At 37.0% G+C, this 21,925-nt stretch overlaps 1 protein-coding gene across 1 annotated transcript; it reads right to left on the bottom strand.

Annotated features, from left to right (window-relative positions):
- Nucleotides 1-1,698: 1,698 nt before the first annotated feature.
- On the bottom strand, nucleotides 1,699-21,625 carry LOC100376030 (uncharacterized). The gene is made up of 10 exons (XM_085493513.1): nucleotides 21,533-21,625; nucleotides 19,241-19,343; nucleotides 16,670-17,843; nucleotides 11,598-11,674; nucleotides 10,860-10,947; nucleotides 8,022-8,127; nucleotides 6,254-6,332; nucleotides 4,116-4,225; nucleotides 2,939-3,086; nucleotides 1,699-1,952 (listed from the first exon to the last, which is right to left on the bottom strand). Exons 1-10 carry the CDS (start codon nucleotides 21,604-21,606, stop codon nucleotides 1,833-1,835), a joined length of 2,079 nt encoding a protein of 692 aa, XP_085349639.1. The 5' UTR covers nucleotides 21,607-21,625; the 3' UTR covers nucleotides 1,699-1,832.
- Nucleotides 21,626-21,925: the final 300 nt, after the last annotated feature.

Here is a 21,925-nt window from a genome sequence, read left to right as displayed (position 1 = left end):
TTTCTTCAAATTGGTTATTAATAAACTTCATAGAAGTGTCCATACCTTGCTGATTCGTCTTCATGTCATGGATATCTTTCTGTATTGCATATACAGCATTCAGTAACTATGATGGCTGTGTTTGACTTTGCTGGGAAGGTGACAAAATTTGCATACTCGCCATGTTGTCCTCTATTGTTTGCGCTGTTGTCGTTGTTGGCGTATTAGGTGCTGGCGTTTGAAACCGCTTTTCTTCGCATTTTCGGCATAATTGTAAGTCTCCTTGGCATAGATTAACTTTCCTGGTAGTTTTGCAATCAATGCATCTCATTGTGGTAGTGAACTAGACGAGACAGTTGTGCAAAAATAGAGAAATTACAGGAGCGATGTGAAACCAGTACTTGGTCAGAAACGCCCTCTATTGTCCTTGCGAATTTTCAACAACGACAACGGTCAGTCACGAGTTTGTTGTGTCATGAATTGAACATTTTACAATCTTGAACACTACTTTTAGTTTTTGACATTGTGAAATTATTTCGATTTTTGAGAAAGAGAAAAAAGATAATTCAGAATTGCACCAATAAATTATTTTCATAATTACTGATTACACACGAATATTACAGAAAAAAGGATAATTTGCTATATCCTTGTTTGCACGTCATGTTCACAAAATTATTTGTAAGGGGTGCCCTTTGAAATGGCAAATTTTCTCGATGTTTTAGCGAGTACTCCGACGGGTATATAGCGAATTCTCGCACTAGCATAATTTTGCTCGAGTTCACTCATCGATTTCTCACATGCCCAATGCGTTTTAAATTAGCATAATTATATTGCGTGAGTGGCTGGAGAGACTGTTTCACAACGCGTTCTATTTCCAACGCGCGTGGCCGGCGGGTTTATTTTGTATTTTTATTTTCGAAATGTAGCACTCGCTACGTTTATTTTGTCATGTCTCGCAACTGAACGTCCAAGCTGACTTTGTTTTGGCTATACATGTAACATTAAAAAAAAAAGTACTACATAGTACCACACTGCTGATACATGTGAGTATTTATTACTTTATTTATTAAATTATTACTTTATTTTGCACTTTTAAAATGAGGGATTGTACGTCGGGCTTCCCAATGAAGCCGCGAAAGGTGCGTTCCTAGATTCTGCTGAGTCAGACCATGGAGTGCCTCCTTTTTGGCAAATATATATATATATATATGATGTATGTGCCAAATATGAATGACAAGAGTATGGTCAAAAAGCAAGATGACCACCAGTTAGCCATCTTTGATCTGTCTTGGACATTTAATCTACAATGTATGTACCAAATTTGAACAAAAATAGACAAATCATGCATAAGATACTACATTTTCAACAAACAAAATGGCTGTCAGTCAGCCATCTTTGATCCGATTGTGAAACGAATTGACATAGACACGTATTCTAACATGCACAATGACAAAATAACAAAAACTGACAAAGCATGCATAATATTTTCAAATAAACAAAATGGCTGCCAGTCAGCCATCTTGAATTAAATCAGTAAACCACTACATGTGCACATGTCCCAGGTAAAGTACTAGACACATGCAAATAATGGAAGCAGATTTGATCCACAGGGTTGTGAAATACGACTCTGGGCAGGCGGGCTCAGACATACAGACAGGACTATAAGTCCCTTCATTCAAACAGGGACTAAAAAAACATTCAAAACAATGGATCACATGATCAAGAATGGAGAACTAGCTTTAGTATATTTGCGTTTATTGTATATGTATATACATATGATACAAAGAAAACATGGATGATCAGAAATGCATATTATGTACATGAAGATGCTTCAAAGATGGGTAAAGTATGATTTAATGCTGATCTAGCCAATGCTGCAGATCATCGTTGATGGATCTCAGATTACTGACTGCCGTCATAGTATTAGTAACATCAGTCATCATAGCTGGTATGTTGGCGCTGCTCTTGTAATCCTGAAATTCAACAAGTTAGGCCATGGTAAATAAATTTACACAATTCACTTGCCCTTCACTCGCTCTAGATTCTGAATAGCTAATAATAACTTTCCCAAATTAAACCTTATTGTAGATATTTTAATAACATAGCTCTCCTAATAATCGGGTTACAGTGTTTAGGAGAACCATTTTTATCTCTCAGTTATTTTCTATAGGCAAGGTCTGTTTGTCCTGAAGTGGAATATGTAAATATTTTACCAATATTACATGCAGTTAACTAAATATTACATGCAGCATAAATGCAATAATAAAGCACATTGCAAAGAAATGTGATCTAACTTGAATTGAATCATACCAATATTTGTTACCGGGTATGCTGCAATCCTCTGGGCGGACATACGGGCATTTTCACTGTCTGGCAACCCTTGCGGTGAAAACAAAGGCCAAAAACTCACAGAAAACGGTACTTTTGGATGGTTGTTGAGACTCCCCTGAACAAGATTAGCCCTATGTGTGTGACATATATAAATTTGGTTGTTCAGGATTACTTCAAAGTTAAGTTTGTGTTGTTTTATTGAATTTTCACTGGCTCAACCGGCGTTCCACAGCAGCGCGCATAGAGCCCATAGAAATGCATGTACAGTGGTTATCTATGTATGTTCTTATCCCCACCCAGCTCATCAAATTACAGACCTTTTATAAGACATGTGAATTTAAGAGCTGTTTCAGTGACAAACCATAGACCCTCTAACAGTTAGAGGGTCTATGGACAAACTCACAAAATTAGTGTAGAAAAATGTCTAGAAGTGCAATCAGATAGTCATTTCAAACCACTACTCAATAACACATGGCCCACAAAAATAAATAAAAATGACCAAAATTTGTGTCAAAATGCTTCATTAAAGAACATATTTTGAATATTTTCTTGTTATCAACAGAATTCTCACACTTTCAAGGCCTTAAAGTTGAGTTAGTACTTCTGCTTAAAAAACATCTTAACTTACTGCTTGTTTTGTATGTGCCTCCATGCCTGCAAATTCCTGTAGGATATCCTGCAAATCAAACTGAAATTCACTGATTTCAAGCCAATCTTTCTTATCCATTTCCATTTTCTCAAGTTTCTTTTTCTTGTTTATTAATTCAGTATCAAGGCTGAAAAAAAAAATCAAACTTTAAGTTGAAAGAAATATATTTCTAAAATCATAGACAGCTTTAACAACACTATGCATTGTGATCAACCAGTAACTGGGTATGACAATTGACAGCGTTCATAAGGATGCCATTTTGCAATAATCACTGTGACTATTAAAGATCCAGGTGCTCAAACTGATGTTATTACTGGACTACTCTAGTTAATTGGACCTATGAAAACTGTCATTTTTAGTAGTTACTAGCCAGGAAAGTTGTGGTAAAATATTTGATTTCAGTTAAGTGATCACACTGCAGATTACAAAAGACATCATGTTCAATTGAGATTTGTCCAGAACTGTATATTTAGACACATGGTAATTGAATTTTGACACATAAATTTTAAAGTCAGTGTGTGGTAAAGCATGGTTATTGCATCATGTAATCTATATCAAAAATCATTTGGGAGAAAGCAAAGTGAGAGACTGCTCCTGAAGAAGACTGAACATTGATGAAAACCAGTGAATTTGGAATTCAAGATTAGTGTTTTGTTTTTCACTAATCTGAAACTACTAGATAATTGATGACAATTTTGACTTTTGTAAACACATTAATGGAAGGTTCACAGCAGCATTTTTCCCTCAACTCGTCAAATTAGTAAAGTTATGAAACACTATGACAAATGTATAATATTATGAGGTTATTACAAGAATACCTCAAAGTATACAACTGGAGTATCGACCAACGCGCAATGAAGGTATTCTCGTAATAGCCTTATTATTATACATCTTTTCCTTCTAAGAATACATCATGAGAATGCCGAAATCCAAAAAGTTTAGAACAGAATCAGCATAGTCCGGTTAAACCCTGATGGCAGCCATGTTTGTTTTTATTATTAGAGGACGCTTACGCGCGTAACGATTCCATATTTGAAATCTGAATTTCCTTATATGGTAGGATGAAAATGCCCCGTAAAATACCGCAAAATCCTGGCACGCTGTAACTAACAGTGTTACGGTGACAGATGTACAATAATAAACTGTTAACTATTACTTTATTTCTTCCTTCTGTAGATCAAAAATCCGTTTTCTAAGTTTGACTATGCTGGATGTGTTTCTTGATACTGCAGATCTCAGTACTTTATATTCCTGTGTTTGGTCAATCTATAAAAAAACAAATCAAAGAAAGCTTAGAAAAAACTCATATGTGCTGAGATTATTGGAAACATATTAACCCAAAACCTAATCAAATCTATGCATTAGCCCAGAGCATCTATGCAGAAAGTTTCATCAAAAACCATATCAGTGGAACAGGCAGACATCCACAAACTAATCAACACATACTGACACACCAACTGCAAAGACTCCCATTGTATGCTTTGCACACAGGAGTCAAAAATAGATTACAGGAGTCAAAAATGGATTGTGGGATGAATGAGATACAGATTTCTTGGTAAATATTGTAAAAAGCTATATTTACTAGTAGGTGTTGATAGCCGATTACGCAAAAGAAATTATGCATAAAATTCTCCATTTACTGGTAAATTGGCAATTTTCATAGTTAAAAAACATACCAATCATCACACCATAAATCAATACTGATGGGAAAAAACTTTATGACAATACAGTAGTTTATTTCACATAGTAAATATTGAACAAACCCAAACCATTAAATCAAATGTAAGTAAACTCATGTAAGTTAAATCAGTAGATTCACTTCAGTTAATGCTAACAGTGTTTTTCCAAGCTTTGTGAAGTTGAGTCAAAGCTAATACATCAAAAAAAAACATATCAAAAAACATGCTGCTCTGTGATTGGTCTGAATGTTAAGTATTTGGTTTGGGTAGCCAATCACGCACAATTGTTTTTGCATAAACTCACCATGCATGGTAGCTAAATTTTCCTAAAACTGATGTGGAGAGTATAACTATCAACTTCAATTGAGTTCAATACTGTTTGTATTCACTAATGTCAATCAAAAATTGCAGTATTAGATCAATGAGCTCAAAATCTGATCAGTTTTTTCCATACTTTTATTTGAAAATAAAAACGGTTTAAATAAAAATTCATGATTTCATCTTTTAAGCTGATTTTTTCAAAGATTTCTATGACCTATGTGAGGTAGTCTCACCAATGAACAAAGTTGATTGAAAAGAGGCAAATTAAAGCATTCGTGTACTAAACACACGTGCTCATTTGCTTTTGAAAGCTACTCCATTGTGTTGGTTTATATACACACTCTATAACAGGGGTTTTTCTAGAAAAAAACTGCAAGAGGGAGCACCACCAAGTGGGAGAAGATAGGGATCTCTCTACCAGGGCGTGGAGTTAAAATGAAGCATTCTAAGGCTTCCTTGAGGCCAAAATTACTATCAGACAGGTCACAGTTGAAGACTGTGGCAACATGTGATTCCTGGTCAATCAGAATTTTATGGTTGCCAGAGGATTTGCTCCCCAGGCTAAGGGGGTGCATGGCCATGTTCCCTTGTTTAAAAAAATCCCTGCTATAAAGTCAACACGATCTGGATCAGTATTGAAATTTGTTTTGTTCATTACTATATCACAGACACCCTTCTGAAGTATACATAGAGAATGTTTACAAAAATTTCTCGTTACAAGTATATAGCACGTAAACATAATTGCATTTTATACTACAAAACACATCTAGTATGTAGTCAGTTAGAGTGTTTTATATTTCCATCAGATGCATTTGTAAATATGGTAACTGCATTTCAAGTAGGCCTCTGGAGTCTAAACATAAGATTTTAACGGCCCCCAAAACAAAATTTTGATATTGTTTTCAAATATTGGCTGAGGAAAATCACGTCTTACGTCCCTAGCAATTAAATAGTAAACAAAACATGAATTTAAAGACATTTAATGACCTGGCTCTAATACAGCATTATAATATAGAATCCTTTACAATACAAGAGACTAACTATATATTAACTTAAAACATTTCTGGTTATATGGCACGTACAAATAATGGCATTTTATACTCCAAAAAACATCTAGTAAGTAATGTGCTAGAAGTGTTTTGACATTTCCAATCAGATGCATTTTTAAACATGGTAACTGCATTTCAAGGACTCACAGAGGTCAGTCCATAAGTTCCCACTTTCAGACTCGTATACTTTCAGAGACAGATAATGTTTCAAGTGCATGAAAATAGTGAATATTAAATAAACTTACAAGATCAATCGCTGATTTTCTGAAGGTTCTGAAAAATTCATTCATTGCTCTTTTCACAACACTCGATTCGACACTATTCCTAAAAAAAAAAAATGCAATTTAGACTGAGTACTAGAAGCAATGCATCTAATAACCCGCATACATTAAAATAAACAAGTAGGTTACTTGAGGATATTATCAGAAATAGTTGAAATATCAGATGCCAGATCACAAACGGAAAATAACTCAAACACCACTGGGAAAATCACAAAACAAACTGACACGCATAAATAACCTAAAAAAAGAGATGTTAATGCCAAGTTTGAATAAAATTGGCTCTGAGAAATAGTAAAGGACATGTTTGATTTCTAGTATCTTTTAGGAACAATGGCCACCAATTGGTCAATCAAACGAAAGTCAAATCGATGGATAAACTCGCATATGCACTAATAAGACATCGACGTACTGTAGGAGTCTGAGAAACGGGTTGAGAGTAACGAATACCGTAAAAGTCCTAATATAAACCGGGTTTATATTACAATGTATCAATTTAGAAATTGGGGTCAACAGCTCAAGTTCAGGGGTGCGGTTTATATTATGTACATATTGCAATTACTAAATGGGTGTGGTGATTTTTTTCCATGCACAAAACAAACAATACATCGTACAATCTCTTAAATATACGCATCATTCTAATTTGGGTGTCAGGGAAAGTGAAAGGCCTTACTAAAATAGGTGTCATGAAATTTTGCAAAATTACAGTCATTCAAAAAAAATGTTCACATGATAACAAAAAAAAATACTCAGTATATTCAATGTAATATGTATTTATTTAACGAAAAGTATATTCTAACAAAAGTTTCAAATAAAAACAAACACAAATGCATTGCTTAGTAGCAAATGATCATGATACGATAATGCAATGTGGTTCACAAGTGAATAACTTGCTTGCTTGTTTTCGAAGTGTTAAAATTGTTGATTATTACTCAGTAGTGATTGTAATAACGCACAAAAAATTCATTGAATTGTTATGAAATGCAAGTAAAATTCAACTATGTTTCACAAATGATTTCGTTCACATGTAAACGCTTAATGCAATGCGATATCCCCAATGTGCGATTTTGATGCATTTTTGGCCATAAAATGGCCGCTATTCGGCTATCGTTAATCGGATCATGAAAAAAATGCATGTGCATATGTCCCATATAATGTGTGACGTATGAGTGAAGTTTGAACTTAATCGGTCCATGCATGTTCGAGATACAGGTGATCACGGACGCACAGATGCACGGACGCACACAGGGCAAACCATAAGTCCTCGTTTTCAGACTATGTCCGAACGGGGACTACCGGTAATAAAATCAAAACTAATGATGCCTGCGCCACAGATAAACTAAGTCAATATATATTAGAGGGATAAAACAGGTGTATTTATCAGTATATTCATTGTAATTTTGATTTGCAAGATTGATTTTGTGACATATGCCCTCTGTTGGGAAATTAGATAGACAGGTCCAGGTTAGTCGATTTTGCTGAAGAGTGGCTGGTGAAGTCCAATGTTTTAGTACATGTTTTTAAGGCGATGTACTACAGAGAGTTAGTCAGTCCTAGAGTGATCTCATTAGGGACAGCCTGTTTTTGAAAACAAACAGGACAAAGGCATTCTCACAAAAATTGTTTGGAGTTTATTTGCATGGTGTTCCACTCATCTCTCGTCACCACGAGATGTATATCATTTTTGCAAATTAACAAATCTAAATCCATGACAGGGTAAATATCTAATGCTTACTTGTATTCAAAACTGATTTCCTCCACCATTTCAAGTATAACATCAAGGTCAATAATATCAGCTGCAGTACGATGACATCTATTACCACTCCACATTCTCACCTCGCCTGAAGAATAGAGCAGAACATGTTTGTTTCCTGTCACTGTGTTCATGTATCACGGTATTTCACTTCAAAAACTGTATAAAGCCATACCCTAATAGTCAAGTCATTTTTATAAACTGGACAGCCATATCCTACTGGTCACGTCATCCTTACAAACTGGACAGCTATATCCTAATGGTCAAGCTGGTCTTACAAACTGGACAGCTATACCCTAATGGTCAAGTTGGTCTTACAAACTGAACAGCTATACCCTACTGGTCTAAGTTGGACTTACAAACTGAACAGCTATACCCTACTGGTCTAAGTTGGCCTTACAAACTGGACAGCTATACCACACTGGTCTAAGTTGGCCTTATAAACTGAACAGCTATACCCTACTGGTCAAGTTGGCCTTATAAACTGAACAGCTATACCACACTGGTCTAAGTTGGCCTTACAAACTGAACAGCTATACCCTACTGGTCTAAGTTGGCCTTACAAACTGAACAGCTATACCACACTGGTCTAAGTTGGCCTTACAAACTGAACAGCTATACCCTACTGGTCTAAGTTGGCCTCACAAACTGAACAGCTATACCCTACTGGTCTAAGTTGGCCCCATAAACTGAACAGCTATACCCTAATGGTCTAAGTTGGCCCCATAAACTGAACAGCTATACCCTACTGGTCTAAGTTGGCCTTACAAACTGAACAGCTATACCCTACTGGTCAAGTTGGCCTTATAAACTGAACAGCTATACCCTACTGGTCTAAGTTGGCCTTACAAACTGGACAGCTATACCCTAATGGTCAAGTTGGCCGTACAAACTGAACAGCTATACCCTACTGGTCTAAGTTGGCCGTACAAACTGAACAGCTACACCCTACTGGTCTAAGTTGGCCTTACAAACTGAACAGCTATACCCTACTGGTCTAAGTTGGCCTTATAAACTGAACAGCTATACCCTACTGGTCAAGTTGGCCTTATAAACTGAACAGCTATACCCTACTGGTCAAGTTGGCCTCATAAACTGAACAGCTATACCCTACTGGTCTAAGTTGGCCTCATAAACTGGACAGCTACACCCTAATGGTCTAAGTTGGCTTTACAAACTGAACAGCTATACCCTACTGGTCTAAGTTGGCCTTACAAACTGAACAGCTATACCCTACTGGTCAAGTTGGCCTTATAAACTGAACAGCTATACCCTACTGGTCTAAGTTGGCCTTATAAACTGAACAGCTATACCCTAATGGTCTAAGTTGGCCTTATAAACTGAACAGCTATACCCTACTGGTCTAAGTTGGCTTTACAAACTGAACAGCTATACCCTACTGGTCTAAGTTGGCCTTACAAACTGAACAGCTATACCCTACTGATCTAAGTTGGCCTTACAAACTGAACAGCTATACCCTACTGATCTAAGTTGGCCTTACAAACTGAACAGCTATACCCTACTGGTCTAAGTTGGCCTTATAAACTGAACAGCTATACCCTAATGGTCTAAGTTGGCCTTATAAACTGAACAGCTATACCCTACTGGTCTAAGTTGGCCTTATAAACTGAACAGCTATACCCTACTGGTCTAAGTTGGCCTTATAAACTGAACAGCTATACCCTACTGGTCAAGTTGGCCTTATAAACTGAACAGCTATACCCTACTGGTCTAAGTTGGTCTTACAAACTGAACAGCTATACCCTACTGGTCTAAGTTGGCCTTATAAACTGAACAGCTATACCCTACTGGTCAAGTTGGCCTTATAAACTGAACAGCTATACCCTACTGGTCTAAGTTGGCCTTATAAACTGAACAGCTATACCCTACTGGTCTAAGTTGGCCTTATAAACTGAACAGCTATACCCTACTGGTCAAGTTGGCCTTATAAACTGAACAGCTATACCCTACTGGTCTAAGTTGGCCTCATAAACTGGACAGCTACACCCTAATGGTCTAAGTTGGCCTTATAAACTGAACAGCTATACCCTACTGATCTAAGTTGGCCTTATAAACTGAACAGCTATACCCTACTGGTCAAGTTGGCCTTATAAACTGAACAGCTATACCCTAATGGTCTAAGTTGGCCTTACAAACTGAACAGCTATACCCTACTGGTCAAGTTGGCCTCATAAACTGAACAGCTATACCCTAATGGTCTAAGTTGGCCTCATAAACTGAACAGCTATACCCTACTGGTCTAAGTTGGCCTCATAAACTCAACAGCTATACCCTACTGGTCTAAGTTGGCCTCATAAACTGGACAGCTACACCCTAATGGTCTAAGTTGGCCTTACAAACTGAACAGCTATACCCTACTGGTCTAAGTTGGCCTTACAAACTGAACAGCTATACCCTAATGGTCTAAGTTGGCCTTATAAACTGAACAGCTATACCCTACTGATCTAAGTTGGCCTTACAAACTGAACAGCTATACCCTAATGGTCTAAGTTGGCCTTATAAACTGAACAGCTATACCCTACTGGTCAAGTTGGCCTTACAAACTGAACAGCTATACCCTACTGGTCTAAGTTGGCCTTATAAACAGGATAGCTACACCATACTTGTCTATTCAGCCTCATAAACTGGACAGGCATAACATAATGGTCAAATGTTAACATAAATGAAACACAGCCATACAACTGTATATCTATATGTAATTGTCAAGCTTAACATATCTCATTAGGTGATACAGAGTACATGTTTTTTAACAGTGTTACAGTCATCTATTTAAATAATTTAAAGAGAATCATTTCTAACCTGTCTCTATTGGTAACGTATTATCTTGTACAGCAGGAGGTGTTTTACTTCTTCGTCTTTTTCGTCTGACAACTGGTCCACTCTCAAACTGCAAACACAAACGTGGAATCTTTGAAATTTATCCATGGAACAATCACATATTGAAGATTATAGCAGAACTGTATTGAATCCCCCATTGCAGAATGTTCAAACAGATATATAAACTTGGGCTAACACGCAATTGTCTCACCATTATACCTTGATAGAAATCACACTATAAACCTGTATTCATACTCGACAAAATCAAACAACAGCGCATAATCTGGTTCTTTTCCATGGGAAAACAAGTGCGATTATGTCGGTTAAGCTATGATATTTTCGGGGGCAACCATCACGGTGAAAACAAAGACCGAAAACTCTCAGAAAACGGTACTTTGGGATGGTTGTTGAGACTCCCTTGAACAGTGTAACAAGATTACCCCTGCGTGTCACTGTGTAACGCATATATATTTGATTGTTCAGGATTACTTAAAAGTTGAGTTCTTTTTGTTTTCTTGATTTTCACCGGCTCTTCACTCAGCGTTCCACGTTCCCCAGCAGGACGCGCAGAGCCCACAGACATACGTGGTACAGTGGTGCGCATCTTAGCAACGTGGAACGTCTTGTGACGTAGCTCCGCCCCCAGGGATACATTGTAAGATGGCCAAATCTATCAGTATGGTGATATTTGTATAATTAAAATAGCATGCTTGCACTTACAGGAAGAGTAGTATACAAAAAAGATCCATGTTGGGTTTCCAGTTCTGGCGATTGTCCTCTTGGTGAAGTCCTCTTTCCTGAAATAATGGAAATATTGTTTGAATAAAAAAGAAGTATGTCACAGGTGGAGGATCTGAGTTGAATTTTTTTTTTATTTCACTTAAAAATAAATGTGCATAAATTGCGGCAATACTTTAAAGTGTAACTGAATTGGGCCAATTGACTTTTTTGTGTGCAAAATTTATTTATGAACAACATTATGAAAAAAAATCAAGTGAAAAGGGTATATAAATTGGGTAAACAGTCAATGATATTTCATAACCGGGCCACGCCCCCCTCTCCCGTCACCTTCGAGTTTTTTCGGCATTACGAGTGTTGCCGAAATGGCGCCACCAACGGGACCATAAAGCAGGATATTGCTAGCAGACAAGATTGTTTACCATTTTCCATACGCAAGCGTTTAGTAAACCAGCATACAGTATGCAGTACAGTTCTCGCGAAAGCTTTGGCTTTTGTGGCATCATTGTCGCCTACGCACGGCTTCATTGTCGCCTCAGCATCGCATCATTGTGGCATCAGCTCCGCGTCATTGAAAATTGAAGCTGTGCTCGCCTCACTTATTTTGTGGTAGCTGTGGAATCATAGCCCTATGTTGCCGACCGCATTATTTACGTGACTGACTGGCCGGCCCGTACAACAACAAAATTAAAAAAAAGACGTCCAAATGAAATTGTTAGGGCGAAATTCGATTGTAGGTCGCACCAAAGAGCTACGGAATCGCAGCTAATTTTGTGGCATCATCGTGGCCTCAGCTTCGCAGTCTCATGGCATCAACATGGCATCAGCTTCAAAGTATTGTGACATGAGTAAAATGACATTTTACTAAAAAGATATCTTGTTGAATTATTTTAGTGTTGCGAGTATTGGGCACCAAAAACTTTGTGAAGTACATTACAATCAGCAATCGAGCAATTGACTGCAAGGAAAATTGTGATAAATTTAAATCACAGGATGAAATCGTCGTTCGGATACAACAAAATTTGCTACCAGGGTATATACGAAATGAAACTGTTTTTGTTATAAAATTACCTTTTTTTAGCTCATTTTATTTTCTGGTAAGAGAACCGATCCCATGGCCGGACTACTAATACATGCACAACACACTTACGCCGCCTGGTGCGTAGGCGTTGTCGCCAGCCATCTTGATACAAAGTTCCAAAACAAGTGCGTACATTTCTAACTATGATTGGATGGTTGTGATGACGTCGGTCAGGTAAAATTTGACATCCAATTTTCAAAATTAAGTCACGATCAGTGACCTGAGCTCGATCTATACGTACTTTAAAAGTATTCTCACAAAAAATATTTTCAAATAAAAACCACATGCCCTGTAAAAAATCGAATAGCGCTTGACATGCAGAAATAATGTATCGGTCTTCAGAAAAAAACGTGTCCATTTAGTTGTAGCCGTAAATATTTGGTGACCAGCCGATGAACAATTTGAAAATCATGATTCACATGGAAGTCCTTCGATACTGAAAATCGTCGACCTCAGTCTGGTTTACCTTATTTACCAACTTGCAAAACTGATTTGTATCTCAGCCCTGTTTTTTCTTTCTTTTTTTTTGAACTGAGGTCAAATCCCATTCGTTTGTCAAAATATGCCGATGTTTTTCAGTGAATAATTGTGAAGCCTGTCAGGTCTCTTGGCTGACACTTTTTTTTTTTACAAACCTACCCCTTGGAAGCTTAAAAATTATGATCGCATGGATTCACATCATCTGTGGGGAGTGTGGATAATATGAAAAAAAAAATAATCAAAAATATGACCCCCCTCGGAATTAAATCATCTGTAGGGGTGTGGATATAGAAAAACAAATAGTCAAAAAATGACACCTCTCGGAATTGAACCATCCATCTTTTTTGTAAAAATATGACCCCTCGGATTTAAACCATCCGTAGGGGGGGTGTAGACAAAAACTGGAATGACCCTACACGGTCACCCACATCGCATACTTTTCTCGCAGGTTCAAACCTGTATGGGCCACTTTGTCCCTGGCACTCTAAAACAAAATCGTGACATCTCTCGTTGTCATCATATTCCTCGATCACACAACTCTCGTCAGACGATGATAAGATAGATTCTGTGTCGCTTCCGAGCACTGCATGCGTATAGCGGCCATTGTGAAACGGTGACAAGTTCCCCCCGTGACGTCACAAATCACCCTTGTATGCTACAGTCAAACCTGTGTTAACGACCACCTGTGCAGAGCGGCCACCCGCTCATAGCGACCACCTTAGTACAGTCCCTTCGCAATTTACACGTTAAAGACACTGGGTATAGCGACCACCTGTCCACCGCGACCAGCGACCACCCTATTGTAGACCTATTCACACTTTAACCTTTGTATAACGACCACCAACATTTCCATCAGACTGTCTCAGCAAAAAGACAATAGCTACTTGCGAATCGCTAACAGGAAAGTGGTCATATGTTACGTTCAGATTACCGAGTACGCAATCTTTAGGGCTAATAGACAGGGGTACCATCGCAACTTGGTTTGTGAAGTTGCGAAAAAGTAAAAAAAAAAAGTTGAATATCATCTGAATGTATTCTAGAGACTGGAAAGATTTTAACAACAAATTAAAACAGTTTCATTCAAAGTTTGAAATGAAAAACTAGCTTGTTTCGGATCGGTACTACCCCTGGTATACTATCGATGCACAGCCGGCCAGCGGCACTTCTGTGGACTGTCTCGCACATGAAGAGCAAATTCCCCCCCGTCTCGAAAACAAAAAAAATGAACCAGTTTTATTAAATGAGAGATGTTTTATTTACCTTGTCGACATGAAATATCCAAACAAAATAATAAAACATTCGTTTATTTCGTTTTCATCGCGGGATTGCAAAATCCGACCTATTTTGGCCGCCATGTTGTTTGTTGTTGATCGTTATAAATTATGCTAATAAAGCTAGCGCATGGGCAAAACGTATATTTACTGAGGGGTCATCTCGGGGTTATTCTCAACGAAAGATGTTTTCTATTTTGATCCTCTTTTTTTATAAACGGTAATATCAATATTTCGCAATCGAGAAAATTCGTTTGGGCAGTTTTGACACGTCGATGCTTGTAACAAATAACTGTAAAATTGCGTGTACGATCACCGTGTTTCATTTCCGGTTCGTTTGACTTTCTGATTCAACACCGAGAGTTGGAGCAATTGTTACGAGTTTGGTCAATTTTGTTTATTACAATGCTTCTTCATTTTTAATGCTTGTTTGTTTTTTCAATCACGGCAACTTTGCCTGTGTATTTTGTCACAGTGTACAATCGACAATACTAACGATGGGACTGATTACCGCCTGTGATGGAATATTCTCTAAGACAAGCCTATGTCACAAACTGGTCAAAATCCGCCAAACATTGTCAGCAACCAATCACAGACTAGCTTACACAATAGCTTTCCCTGACGATAATACTTAGCAACGTTATTTCCCCCACGCTAACTTGAAAAATCTTTTGTTTTTGTCTCGTTTCCGGTCTGTCTTAGAGAATGTGTAAGAGACTGGGGAATAAGACTGCTTGGCGAGAGTGTGAAAGTCCGAGCTGAAACGCCAATCCAATCGATCGTTGACAATTGTTCTTATGCATTAAATACACCAATGAATCCATGGGCAGAATCACTTGGCTTCAGTGAATTTACATGATATAATTTGTAGTAAAAAAGTAAAGCTGTGTAATTATCCAGATGAAAATGAGTGACTTTTATTAAAAAAGACATTCATTGTAGGTTTGTTTTTATGTTTTGCTTATGATCTCCCTTAAAATTCCGGTCCTAATTAATATTCATGATTAAATGAATAAATTAGGCCATCTCCATATAAAGACCACCTGCCTATAAAGGACAGTTTGGCTCAGTCCACTGACTGTCCTTTATAGACAGGTTTGACTGTAATTAGGTTCTCTAGCTGAAGCCTCGTTCTGAGTCGGCCAAGAAATTGGACGTGGATGTTTCCTTATCCAGAACATTATTATTGATCGTTTATTTAATTTATGTACATTTTTCACTTGATTTTTTTTTCATAATGTTGTTTATAAATAATTTTTGCACACAAAAAAAGTCAATTGTCCCAATTCAGTTACACTTTAAGAATTCCTTTACAACACAATAATGAACAAGCCATGCATGGCACATCCCCATTAGTTATCGAATTTAAAATATATAGTTTTGTTTATAGTAATATAGCTGGAATATAACTATGTCAGGAATATGATTATGATGATTGTTTAACAATAAAATGATTGACATTTGTATCTGATCGTCAAACAAGTACTTGTCCATATTGGGAGATATTGCTTTGGAACAGCATTAATTAAAACAAAATCAGCCATTTTGAATACATGTATACATTTATAAATTGATGTATAACGAATAAAATTTGAACATAATCAGTCAAAGCATGTCAGAGATATGGCTCTAGAAGCCCAATCATTAAAACAAATGGCCGCCAGTCAGCCATTTTGAATCAAGGTCCTATAATGTCCAACGTATATACCAAGTTTGAACAAAATCTATCTGTAAACAGCCGAGAAATGCTTGATTTTGATGATTTTTTAGCACAAAAATGGCCGCCATTTGGCCATCTTGAATCTGATCATGAAACAAATTCATGTGCATATGTATAATATCATGTATGATGTATGTGTGAAGTTTGATTATGATTCGTCCAGGCATTTCTAAGATACAGGTCCGGACAAACTTGAGACGATACCAAGCTTTAATTAGGTAGTCAGTGCAAGTCGCGCCCAGGTCAAACATCATACACATGTGTAGCACAATGATCACCGCACTTTAAGTGTATGTAGACTTAGTGATACAACCACCTGTGATTGCCTTTATTCTACATGTGGGTCTAATATATAGTCAGAATGGGGGTTCAAATTTATAATAAACTGATGGTGACACTAGATATCACCTTGGACATGTACACAAGGTGAAAAACAAAAAAAAGTAGCAACATGTATCTTTTCTGTTTACAGATAGGTCTGAAGGAAGCCATTTAGTATTACCTGGAGTCTGCAGACTGGCAACTTTGTTAGCTTTCAAAGCAGAGTGACGATTGGTAGGTTGAGTTTGTTGCGAAGGGGCATCACTTGCATTGGCTATTACAGGTTGTGGAAGCCTTTGTAAATCCTGCTTGAAGTGAACACTCTTAGTTGGAGACTGCTGATCACTTGATTGCTGTTCAGGATTTGACACCAGCAATACATCAGTTAGTTGATCATCCGTCTTTGTTATTGATTCAGTTTCTGTGCCTGCTGACTGATCTATGGCTTCGTACGTGCTTTTTCCCTGATCTTTTACTGGTGATAGTCCCGACTGAGCTAAAGAAACTGACACCGGTGATTCAGTGCGTTTTGATTGTGGTGTTGGTTCATGCACTGACCGATTTCTAAGTCTCTTTGTTGTTAGCAACTCAGACTGATCTGACACAACGGGCACAGGTGATTCAGTGCGTTTTGATTGTGGTGTTGGTTTACGCACTGACCGGTTTCTAAGGCTCTTTGGTGTTGGTAATTCAGACTGATCTGACACAACAGGCACAGGTGATTCAGTGCGTTTTGATGGTGGTGTTGGTTCACGCACTGACCGATTTCTAAGTCTCTTTGGTGTTGGCAACTCAGACTGATCTGACACAACAGGCACAGGTGATTCATTGCGTTTTGATTGTGGTGTTGGTTCACGCACTGACCGATATCTAAGACTCTTTGGTGTTGGTAATTCAGCCTGATATGACACAATGGACACAGGTGATTCGGTGCGTTTTAATTGTGGTGTTGGTTCACGCACTGATCGATTTCTAAGACTCTTTGTTGTTGACAGCTCAGACTGATCTGGAACGATTACTGCTGGAGATTTCGTACGACTCGATTGCGGTGATGATTTGTGTGCTGATCCCTTTTTAGCACTGTTTGGTGTTGACAGCCCAGATCGACCTGAAGCAACTGACGATGCTGGAGAATCAATACGATGGGATTGTGGTGATGGTTTGCGCCCAGACAGACTTCTAACTCTCTCTGGTAATGACGACACTAATTTAGACTGATTTAAAGAAACGTGTGCTGGCAAAGAAACACGTCTTGTTTCAGGTGTTGGCAGTGACTCGCTTGCTTCTAATTCAGACTTGTGGATTGAAACAGATGCTGGTAGTGAAACACGTCTTGACTGTGGCGTTAAATTTCCCTGTAAAGTAAAAACAGTTACATTACTTAACTACTGGACACCAAAGACAATAAACTTTATCTTTCACAAAATCTTGTACTTTGAAAATTTGCTGCTATTAGCTCAATATTGGTTTGTCAGTCAACGTATTTCCTCTTTTAGCAATGCATACGATTACGTAAATATCAGGAGTATGTCTACGGTCAAAATAACTTTTATTTAATTATTCAGTAATAGAGATATTTTAATACCAGTATTGGGGTTATTCACAAGAAAATTATTGTGAGGTTAGCAGAATTTAATCATCACACCCCATCTCATGTGCAAAGTGAATAAAATATAGCACTAGCAAAAAAAAGGGCTTTTTATACATGTATATACCGTATTTGCTCTATTAGTAGTGCATGCGCTTATGTAAATACAGAGACATGTCTTTGGTAAATGCAGTTAGCTATATAAAATAATATAAAATAATAGCAAAAGGGGTTGGGTTACTGTAATGATCAAAATTCTTAAATAAAGATATATAGCTACCAAACTATTTTTTCCATAATATAACCTTAAAAACTGATCAAAAATGCGTATTTTGAGTAGTTTACAATTGGTTCCTACGGCAGAAACATTCCATCATGTTTTGAAATAGTTTTCAGCGAAGTATGCTAACGAACAAATTGGAGAATTTTGATTACAAGTTATCCATCGAATAATATGTTTGCATGGATTCCTATGAAAAATGTTATAAAATGGTTGCTCTTTGGATTTTTTTGGATTTTTGTGTAAAAACATGAATGAGTTATGTATTTGAATCATTATACATCAGATTTTGAATGATTTACTGAGATCAACTTTTTTCTTTGTTTATATGGTAACTACCTTAAAATAAGTCATATGATCCGTGAATTTATTAAGTGAATTTATGTTGATGCACTTCTGATAGAATAAACACAGTATATGCTATCAGACCACGGATTCAAGCAAAATACAAACACAAAAAATATTTGAAACAAATCCAAGTTATTAATTTTAACAGCCTTTCTCAGAGAAATAGTGGAAACGTATAGAAACTATTTTAATGGTCTGAAAAGAAAGTTGATTTATGGTCTTTTCAGATTACAATTCATGAAAAATACAGGGTATTTAGTAGTACTGAATGTTTAATAGAAAATCATACACTGAAAAAGTTGATGTGACAAATATCTTTTACAATTTGAAATATTGTTAATGAATATTCATGTTTTATAAACAAAAAAAGTATGAAAATGAAGGTAATCAGGGGATACAACATTTTTGTTTGTCCTTCAACAGACACAGCCACATACAATCTTCATTTTGTTTTCTACCTGACAAATACTACTTGATTTTTGGGATTTCATTTTTATTTACAGGGCACACTGCTCTTCAGTGAAATAATTATTTACCTCTGTATCAGTACTATCAGGATCAGATGTAGTATTAGGACTGTTTCGACTGACATCCCAGTCTGGTGAGAAAGTAAATGGACGCTTAGTAGTTGTTCGTTTACTGTTGAAAAAAACAAAATTCGGAAAACATAAGAATAAAGATGATCTATTTTTTTGTTTGCTACTTAATTTTGTGAGATAACAGGGCAAAGATGATTGAGTGTGTGAATAATTTAAGTGTCCATATTTAAGTGTACACCCCCTCCCCCATCTACGCCCAATAGTAGTTGCCATGTTTTACAAGGGTTTACTGAAAAATAGAACTGACACAATCATAGAATGGAGTACGAGTACATGTTGACAACATGCGAAGACAGTAAAGACATTTTCAACTCAAACTGTGTTGCTACACTGTGGCATTACCTTACAATAGCTTTTGTGATATTACATGTATTTTAATGCCACAACATTTATAAATACACTATAGTATATTATACATCAGTCAGACTTTGTTGACATACTTGTTTGTTTGTCTTTCTTTAATAGTGGGATTGTTCTGATTAGTCCAAATGTGGGTAAACATTGGATATTGTTTACTTATTGTGTTTGTCTGTTCTGATTGGCCTGAACCACTACTTCCCCCAAGCATGAAAATAACACTTCAACAAAAGTGAAAACTTCGTCAAATAATTTATAAATGTCCAGATGTCAAAAATGGTCAACAGGTGATTTACACTGTTGGCTTTTACATTTATAGGTTGATATTGAAATAATCAGTATGAATATTATAATGTTATAATCAAACTCTATAAATATCACAAGATCAGAAAACTTTATGTGACCCTCATGACCCAAAATAAAAAATTATTGAATATATATTGAATAAAAAAATATATGCACACAATTTTAATAACGTAATGTTTGACAAAATAAAATCTTCTGCAAAAATCACATGCGGAAAATAGCATGTCTTCATTTTTCAATTTTTAATTGGTGGTTAAAGACAAAATCTAGTGAGACATTTGTTTCGAAAATGTGAGGTAGTTTCCCTGTATGTTCTTAGTTTATTTTACATTCTTTTATACATTTTATTATTCCTATTATTGTCATTGAAAATTCCTTCTTTCCATTGCAAATTGAATATTTCTTTTATTCATTAATTATTATTGTTACATCAGATTTTGAAAATGTTTATAATTAGTGGCAAGTTTATTTGCCCCAAATGAGATTTTAGTGCACTATACTGTTTTGACACATTCGTGTCAAATTAATTAAAACATTGAGTGGGAATCTGCCTAGTTCACCATGATATATAGCCAGGGGTTTTTCTAGAAAAAAACTGCAAGAGAGAGCACAGCAATTCAGCAGCGCCACCAAGTGGGGGAGATAGGGTTTTCCTTACCAGGGTGTGGAGTTTTTGATAATTCTAAGTTAAAATGGAGCATTATATGGCTTCCTTAGGGTGAGGGGGGCGGCGCATGGCCATGGCATGAGGGCACAGCACCCCTGTTCCCTTGTTTAAAAAAAATCCCTGTATACCCATTTTGGGTGTATGTTTTGTATCGCAAGTATAAATCTGCAAACACTAAGATTTGATTGGTATGAGCTTTCATTTCCCCCAGCCATCCCTGTCATATAGACTAATATCGGATGAACTAATTTATCAAAAAAAGCATCCATGTTTTTAAATTTAGAGTAGATTTGTATTCAATTTTAGCCTTCAAGAATATTTATGGCTGCTTTAAATTTCCCACTGCTGCCTACTAACACTCTAAATGATTATGTTTTGGTAGAAAAATAAATCGTCAATAAAAAGACTACTTTTTGATTATTAAAATCTTTGTGTATTCATTAAATCTGATAAATTATCCCTGATCACACACATACACTGTAATTAAAGGTAATTAATAAAATATTGTTTTTAGCATTATGTTTCTGACACAGTGTTGGCGACTGTGCGAAAAAAGTGTAATCCCACTTCGTAGCTTCGGTACTCGCTGTATGTGACCGCTGGTGATTTAAAACTGTTCAGGGAATGAAGTAATGATATTATCTGTAGGGGAGTGCCAACAAACCTCTGAAACAACCGCAGCCAGTCTACAACTTTGTTGAGCACCCTGGGGGTCATGTGGCGCAGTGGAGATCATTGCGTTGGGAAGGGGGCGAAAGTCTGAGTCGAATCGGTTGTGCGGAAATTCGTATTTCCCGCCACTAGCCCCAGGGTCATACACACCGTTCATGGATCACTCAACAACGAATAACCGCTAAGTGGCTAAATATCTGAAATATTAAATATTACTATTCACTCACCTAGGTCTAAGACGACCAGGGTCTAATCTTGGTAGATTTGACACAAATTCGCGGAGTGGGTTACTGTCCGCCATTTTGATTGTGATCGTAGCTTTGAATCATGGGTAACAGTAATAGGTCAAAGGTCATCGAAATGTCTAAGAACAAAATAATGCAAACAGTTGTGACGGCACTGGGGGGGGGGGCAGTCGCCCCCAATCAAGCTGAAACCCTTTGTGTCGCTAAAATTTGCCCCTCAAAATGCAGGAAATAGTGTTTCAGAGGGTCTAGATTTTAGGTCTCGCCCCATTATGTAAAATTTCGTGCCCCCCCCCCCCAAAAAAAACGCATGACGATTCGTGTCATCTGGATTACGCATAGCTTCTATGCGATTTACGTATAGTATAGTATAGT

The sequence above is a fragment of the Saccoglossus kowalevskii genome, chromosome 19, assembly GCF_978046115.1.
Source record: "Saccoglossus kowalevskii chromosome 19, keSacKowa6.1, whole genome shotgun sequence".
NCBI classification, from domain to species: Eukaryota; Metazoa; Hemichordata; class Enteropneusta; family Harrimaniidae; genus Saccoglossus; species Saccoglossus kowalevskii.
Note: the sequence above shows the minus strand (reverse complement) of the source record. Positions and strands in the feature narration are given on the sequence as shown.